At 38.3% G+C, this 7,739-nt stretch overlaps 2 protein-coding genes across 3 annotated transcripts in view; one reads left to right on the top strand and one right to left on the bottom strand.

Moving 5' to 3' along the window:
• Window positions 1-4,043, bottom strand: part of LOC106879622 (G-protein coupled receptor moody) — a 7,802-nt gene extending 3,759 nt beyond the window's left edge. The window contains exon 1 of the mRNA XM_014929279.2: window positions 3,711-4,043. Coding sequence (XP_014784765.1) covers window positions 3,711-3,876 — 166 coding nt within the window. The 5' untranslated portion in view covers window positions 3,877-4,043. The remainder of the gene's footprint in view (window positions 1-3,710) is intronic.
• LOC106879623 (uncharacterized) overlaps window positions 1-7,739 on the top strand; it is a 28,485-nt gene that overhangs the window by 12,495 nt on the left and 8,251 nt on the right. The window contains exons 1-2 of one of the 2 annotated variants that reach the window (XM_052966858.1): window positions 4,144-4,201; window positions 4,917-4,970. In XM_052966858.1, coding sequence (XP_052822818.1) covers window positions 4,934-4,970 — 37 coding nt within the window. In that variant the 5' untranslated portion in view covers window positions 4,144-4,201; window positions 4,917-4,933. Of the gene's footprint in view, window positions 1-4,143; window positions 4,202-4,916; window positions 4,971-7,739 lie in introns of those variants that run through there. The other variant, XM_014929282.2, reaches the window with a different exon arrangement.

Genomic DNA, 7,739 nt, shown 5'->3' with positions numbered 1-7,739 from the left:
CCATCCCCATTAATAATATTTAATCACTATAGCAAATATTCTTGCGTCTGTTTCAAACAGTTTCCGCACTTTTTAGTTCTTCCTGCTCTTAAAAAAACTTAGAGGTGGCAGCTGTTGTTAAGGCTCAACATGAAAGCCAACTTTTCCTTAGATGTTCGGGTTTATGGGGATTTCAGAGTCGGTCTCTCCATGGTTATCTCAGTAAGTATTTACTTATCTCTTCTTTAGCGCTTTCAATTTAGAAGCTGTGGTTGCTGTTGCTATGGAGTCAGTAAAGATAGGAATTGGGGTTTTTTTCTTTTTCTTTTTTTCTCCTCTTTTCAGATTAGTGGGGATTATCACTTTAAAGGTTTCTCATTCACCTAGCATTGATAAAAGTAAATATTTCTATGACCAGTCATACAACTGGAGTTTCTCCTCATCATTACCAGCATCTCTGTTATCAGTAAATGTAATTAATAGCGGGTTTATATAACTATTGTATGAGAAGGGTTTTAGTTGACATATTTAGTTTGAATTTTCTTCAAAAGAACCTGAGAGAAACACAAACATGCACATACATTATATATGAAAAGCTGCTTCTGTTTCCATCTATCAAATCAACTCACAAGACTCTGACTGGCTCAAGTCTACAGTAGAAGACATTTGCCCAAAGTTCCATGCAGTGGGACTGAACCTTGATACCACAAGGTTTGGAAGTTAACTTTCCAACCACATAACCATGTTGGCTAAATAGAAATTAGCCAACTCCACACTCCCACTGAATTCATGCAGTTCTCACAGAGAACTGCCATTCTCTATTACCTTTTGTCTTGCAGCTTCTATTCCTTATTTATCCCTTTGTAGTCTTGGAACTTTTATATTCTACAACCCAACCCTTTCTAAGTGTTCCCATTACACTTATGCCCTCATCTGCAACAGCACATTTGACCCCAAAGCTGAATTCTGTGTCACTGAACATTTTGATTATATTTCTGTACAAGAATTCTGTTACTTGTGTGTGGGAACCTGTTATTTTTAAACAGCAGTTAGGGTTAGGGTTAGGGTTTTAATTCAGTCACCCATCCTTTCACCAGTGTGGATCATCGTCATCGTCGTTTAACGTCCGCTTTCCTTGCTAGCATGGGTTGGACGATTTGACTGAGGACTGGTGAAACCAGATGGCTACACCAGGCTCCAATCTGATTTGGCAGAGTTTCTACAGCTGGATGCCCTTCCTAACGCCAACCACTCTGAGAGTGTAGTGGGTGCTTTTACGTGCCACCGGCACGAAGGCCAGTCAGGCGGAACTGGCAACGGCCACGCTCAAAATGGTGTATTTTACGTGCCACCTGCACAGGAGCCAGTCCAGGGGCACTGGCAACGATCTCGCTCGAGATGAGAGATACATAAAGAAGATGCAGTGAAAAACTTCATTTAACCACAAGCAATAACCATCCACAAATATTATTTATGACCATATTCCAGTTAACCTATTTCTATAATACATTACTGGACCTCTTCTAGAGGAAGGTTTGTCTTGTGTGTTCAGCCCTTCCTCATACTCCAACATATTCAAAGTGGGGAATTGAGGACAGATTTTGATTAAGATCTAATTTAGCAACCCCTGAAGGATGAAAAGCCCACAAGCATACAGTTATAGCATTGCATAGAAAATGCTTTGTGTTATTTGTTTTAATACTCCATGCTCTTGGTTGAAATCTTGCTGAGACCAATTCTGCCTTTAACCATTTTAGTAAACTAAGGTGTCAAGTCTTGGACTGAGGTTCTCCCCACTTGCTCCGTCAGCAGGAAAATGAGGGCCTCTGCCTCTGAAAATGGCACCTTCTATAATCCCTACATCAGGGGTCGATGGTGAAGATCAGGCATGGCCAGCCTTTCCAAAGAAGCAGGGCACACGAGACATGGCTGCACTTATCAAAATATTGGAGTAATTCTTCATTTGGGTCTGCCCCTGGTGTGTTAAACATTCACATGTATTTAGATTCTCTCTCTCTCTCTCTCTCTCTTTCTCTCTCTCTCTCTCTCTCTCTCTCTCTCTCACACACACAAAAAAAGTTTCAGTGGCATGCAAGCCTAAAAAAATATTTTTAAAATCACAAATCTGACTTTATGACAGCTGGAAAGGTGTTGTATACATGTGTGTGTGTGTGTGTTGATACTCTACTATTATTCTCTGCTTTAAGTAACACCTGTGTTTATATGCCTCCTTTCCTCTATATACATATACTCCCAACTTTTGTTCCCTTCTGGCTCCCTAATTCCTTCCTCCTTACAATTCTACCTTTTAATGAAGTTTAATTTTATTTCACTATCATAATTGTAATGAAGATAGCCTTCTATAAATTCAATTTTGAGTTATTTGATTACAGTAAAAGTTTTACATATTATTGCTTTGGGGCCCAACTTAATAATACCAACAAACACCTGTGTTTGCCACTATAAATACCAAAATATTCTAGTATTGATTCTCGCATTGCTTTAATTCTTGTATCTGTTCTTTTCTTCCATGCATCTTCTCTCTCTCTCTCTCTCACTCTCTCTCTCTTATTTTGAAATTTACAATTTTGTGCCCTTTTACACATTTTCCTCTCTGAAGACCAGATTTCTTCTTACAAAAATAAACTATATTCCACTGTTTGATCTATTAATATAATTTTTTGCTACCATCAACTCAATATTAACTAATTTCCGTAATATTCTTCTAAATATGAATGTTGGTTAATACCTATTAATTGTCCATGGTTGGTGTGGGAAGCATCAGTTTTGGCCTGCTTATCATTATTTTACCATCTCATTCATTGGTGAGGAACATGTGAGTAATCTAGGATCGCTGTTGTGTGTGTGTGTGTGTGTTTCTCTCTCTTTCATTTAGAGGGATAAGTTGGGACTGCATGTTTTACCTTCAGCAGTTTATTCAACTTGATTCTGTTGGCAGTGAAAGACTAATCCCTGTCAAATAAATATTGATGGAGTTTTATTCCTCTAAATGTCATAGTTCCACCATCACTATCTATAAGTGCTTAATTGTTTTCAGTCAGTTGATACACACATACATGCATGTGCACAAGCGCGCACACACACACAATCTTAGATTTGGTAACAATTTGTGAATAAGAATAGACGTTCACAGCTTAATAGCCTATCAAAGCTATTAACCCTTTAGCATTCAGAATAATTTGTCAAAAGTAGTCCTTATTTATTCACATTTAAAAAGAATTGTCTGATATTATTTCGTAGCTTCAAGATAGGAAAGATGTAATTGCTTATTTCTAGAATGACATTGCAGGGTATGTGTGAGAGGCTGGTTCTGGCCAGTTTGAGCATAAAATGTGTAGAATATCTGGGCCGGATACAGTCGGTTTAAACACTAAAGGGTTAATGTATATTCTGTGACAACTGCTCAAACCCTCTTGATACCATTTTGCTCCAAACCAACTCCAGTTTAAATTCTTTGTCATTTCCCCAAATGAATTGAGGCAAAAGCAATGCAACAGAAATATACTATCAAAGGGGTTTCAAATAAAAAAAGAGATCGAGGCATTGAGAGGAGTAGAGTCTGATTTTAATGAAGCACAGCGAAATAGAAATTGCTGGGTCTGGCTTTTGTAGCATTGTTAAAAAGTTAGCCTTCTGTATACTTGAGCACTCTAAGATAAAATAAATTGTGACCATGTTTTGTTAAAGGGAATTAAAAACTGAAGACTTACCTGTGGTGCCTGTAATGATGATAATTCCTATAAGAGTAACCGAGACATAAGTAAGAGCCAATTCCGTTTCATTGAGAAGCAAGGAACTGGTAGCACTGGACAGATTCTGTTTCTCAATGTCTTTCGTGTCCGACTGAAGATGTGTGAGTGGATCATTTCGTGCCATGTTAGTCTTCACTTTGGTACAGTAACATACATGGTCCTAGTCTTTTATAATCAATAGCTTCCTTGTATCTGAAGCACACTCACCGTTGTTGCTTCTTCTTGTAGACTTAGCAGATTATTCCATTCTGTTGCTGTAGGGGGTGGTAGGAGTTATCCTACGCACTTGGCTGCTGACTAAACTGATAGACCAGCCTATTCCATTATGGTTCCTTTCTTCCTTTTTGGTTTTCTCTCTTAGTAGAACTGCTGCTTCTCTGCAAGTTGGTAAATTAGATGCTTCTGTTTGGATTTTGAGGCTGGTAAAATATTTTAAAGAAATAAAACTGGTGAGGCTGATTTTCAACTATAATCTTAGAATATAAAAAAAAAACACCAGATTATTATACTGGACACCTAATTATTGAAAACCTCGTTAATATTATTGTATCTTTCTCATTAGGGTTCTATTAACATTCTTGCATTATATATCTGCTACATATTATAGCAGCATTGGTGAGAACCTATTTCATTCCTATCTTTCATCAGTGGGGGTGGGATGGGCTGATGGCAGTTACTTTTTCTCTCAAAAGTAATGAAATATTTCACCAGAACAGGGTCCCCACATTTCAAAATAACAATGATAGTAATTTTTTTAAAAAAATGTTTTTCTTGGACAGTATCTGAAGAGAAATATTTAAATAAACTCCTGTTGTGAGTTTGTTATAAAATGAATTAGTTAAAACTAGAAATGGTTTACTTTTGGGCTTCTGATTTTTCGTGTGTAGGTGGGAGTGGAGTAGGTTCCCTCCTCGCCCTCTCTCCCCAGATTTTGATTAGTAATAATCCAAATCTATATTTATTGAGGCTACTGGGCCTGTACTGGTGCTTATTTTCAGTTTCCTCAACCGAGCGAAAAAGTGTATAGAGTAGGGAACTTAGCTAGCAGCAGCATCAGGGTTTTATTGTTTGCCCTATGGCTCACACATATTCAAAATGTATGTTTAATAAACTATATATTTTATGGTGTTTATTCAGGGTGTTCTCGTAACTTTTTATTTCCAGACTTCCAGTTCCACAACATGGCCAAGTCAAAGAATCATACAAATCATAATCAAAGTGAGTTTCGTTTTATTTAATTATTTTTACTATTTTCTATCTCTTTCTCTATTTTCTTTTACTTGTTGCGGCCATGCTGGAGCACCGCCTTTAGTCGAGCAAATCGACCCCAGGACTTATTCTTTGGAAGCCTAGTACTTATTCTATCGGTCTCTTTTACCGAACTGCTAAGTTAAGGAAAGGTAAACACACCACCATCGGTTGTCAAGCAATGGTGGGGGGACAAACACAGACACGCAAACACATACATACATACATATATATATATATATATATATATATATATATATATATATATATATATATATATATATATACGACGGGCTTCTTTCAGTTTCCGTCTACCAAATCCACTCACAAGGCTTTGGTCGGCCCGAGGCTATAGTAGAAGACACTTGCCCAAGGTGCCATGCAGTGGGACTGAACCCGGAACCATGTGGTTGGTAAGCAAGCTACTTACCACACAGCCACTCCTGCACCTATATGTTAATCATTGTTTTATTTTTACTATTGTTGTTCAGAATTTGACTTGGGTGTATTTTCTCTCTGTCTGTCTCCCCCAATGTTGGGTCTGGATGAGTTCATTTCATCTGACCCATGCAAGCAGGGTTCAGACAGAATTTCTTGGATTTTGTGCACCCAGTTGCCCTTCTTGTCACCAATTCTCACCAGTTCCAAAGTATGCTAATATTCCTCATGGCTCAGGCATGTTTTTCATGGAACTCTGGAAACAGAAAACACAGCTTGTATGATGATGATGATGGAACATTTATAACCGTCACGTGATGTCTAGACTAGGGTACACACACATGCACGGATGGGCTTCTTTCAGTTTCCATTCACCAAATCCTCTCACAAGGCTGTGGTAGCAGATGCTTGCCCAAGTGCCATGCAGAGGGGCAGAATCCCAAACCCACATGGCTATACAGTTTGGGTACAAGTTTCTCAACCATACATCCATCTTTAGTTGTATAAACATTTGGTTTGCTCTGAGTTTTCCACTTTTGCCTATCTCCAGCCACGGAGGGTAGCCTCTCTAATGACTACATCTCTGCCAGTAAACATTTATAGGAGATGACATCAAATCCTGGATAGGAAGCATTTCAGTCATGCATTGACTGTGGTGTGCCGTTTAACCCCAGGGACATTTTATCATTTTGTCTTCGGATGCTAATGTTTCATGGAACTTGAGGACTAGTTGCAGGAATGGTTCCATGCTGAAGAAGTCCATTCCCTCGAGATAGTTTTCAGATGAGGTAACTTCTGTATAGACTTGTGTTGATGGATGACTTGTAAGTGGAAATGCAACTGTTGTGGAGGTCCATCTGTGTGTGTTTTAACTGTGGTATCCTTGGTAACTCATAATTTTTGCAGTTAAATAAATAGATCAGTAAAGTCCTCGAAGCAGTATTATTGATGAAATCCCTCAAAGATGGAGTCTTTGCACGATCACAGGACTCAGACATTTTGTCCTTTTAGGATGTTTTGTGGTTTTGTGTGTCAACAGTTTCATTTGAACCTGGTTGGGTTAGCAGGTGGAGGGTAGTGAGGTTTGGTTGCTTTTCACAGGATTACAATATTTACTTACACAACAAATTGATGTAGATCATCATCATCACTATCATTTAACATCCGCTTTCCATGCTGGCATGGGTTGGACGGTTTGACTGAGGGCTGGTAAGCCAGAAGGCTGCACCAGGTTCCAATCCGATCTGGCAATGTTTCTACAGCTGGATGCCCTTCCTAACGCCAACCACTCTGAGAGTGTAGTGGGTGCTTTTTATGTGCCGCTGGCATGAGGACCAGTCAGGCAGTACTGGCATCGGTAGATGGTTATATTAACAGCAATGACCATTGTGTAATTACATTTATAAAATTCACATTTTAAATTATTTTTTTACTTAGACTTGAGTACTTGAGCTGGGCTGCATAGGGATGTCAAATGCTTGTGTTTAATGCCTTCGCATTCAAATTACTCTGTCAAATGTAATGCTTATTTATTCATATTATTTTCAACTGATCATCACCTTGTGGCATTGAGATTTCAGTGATGTGATTGTATAATCTCAAAATTACATTGTAGGAGACATAAGATCTGGCTAGGTTGAACTTAAAACAGAGAATAATTTGGTTGGATTAAATGCTAAAGTTGATCAAATCTTTTATAGTAACTTGTATTCGTCCATGCCATGTCTATTCCTGTCTGTTTTATTGCAGCATCTCCAGCCACGGAGGGTAGCCTCTCTAATGACTACATCTCTGCCAGTAACATTTATAGGAGATGACATCAAATCCTGGATAGGAAGCATTTCAGTCATGCATTGACTGTGGTGTGCCGTTTAACCCCAGGGACATTTTATCATTTTGTCTTCAGATGCTAATGTCTCGTGGAATTTGAAGTGATTTAGTTTTCTATTAAAGGACTTGCTGCAGAAATGGTTCCATGCTGAAGAAGTCCATTCTTATTAGAAAATGTTAAGGGCAGGTATCTTCTACTTTGAGACTTTGGAGGTTAACACTGGAATTTGATAGACAATAAAAGAAATCAATAGATGAAGTAGTGAGGCTGACATAATTGTCTAAGACCTTTATGGTGGAGCTGTAGCTTGGCCACTGTCTAATGAGTGGTTTGGATCAAAGAAATAAATGGATTATTTCAGTTGATAATCCCAGTTTGGCTGTAGATAAAAGCGCGTATGCTTAACCAGGCAATAATTTTGGATATGTATTGACAAATCTGTGTTGAAAGATGTAATGATACAATAGTCA

Source organism: Octopus bimaculoides, chromosome 4, assembly GCF_001194135.2.
Source record: "Octopus bimaculoides isolate UCB-OBI-ISO-001 chromosome 4, ASM119413v2, whole genome shotgun sequence".
Taxonomy (NCBI): Eukaryota; Metazoa; Mollusca; class Cephalopoda; order Octopoda; family Octopodidae; genus Octopus; species Octopus bimaculoides.
The sequence above is the reverse complement of the archived record's forward strand: the minus strand, read 5'-3'. Positions and strand labels throughout refer to the sequence as shown.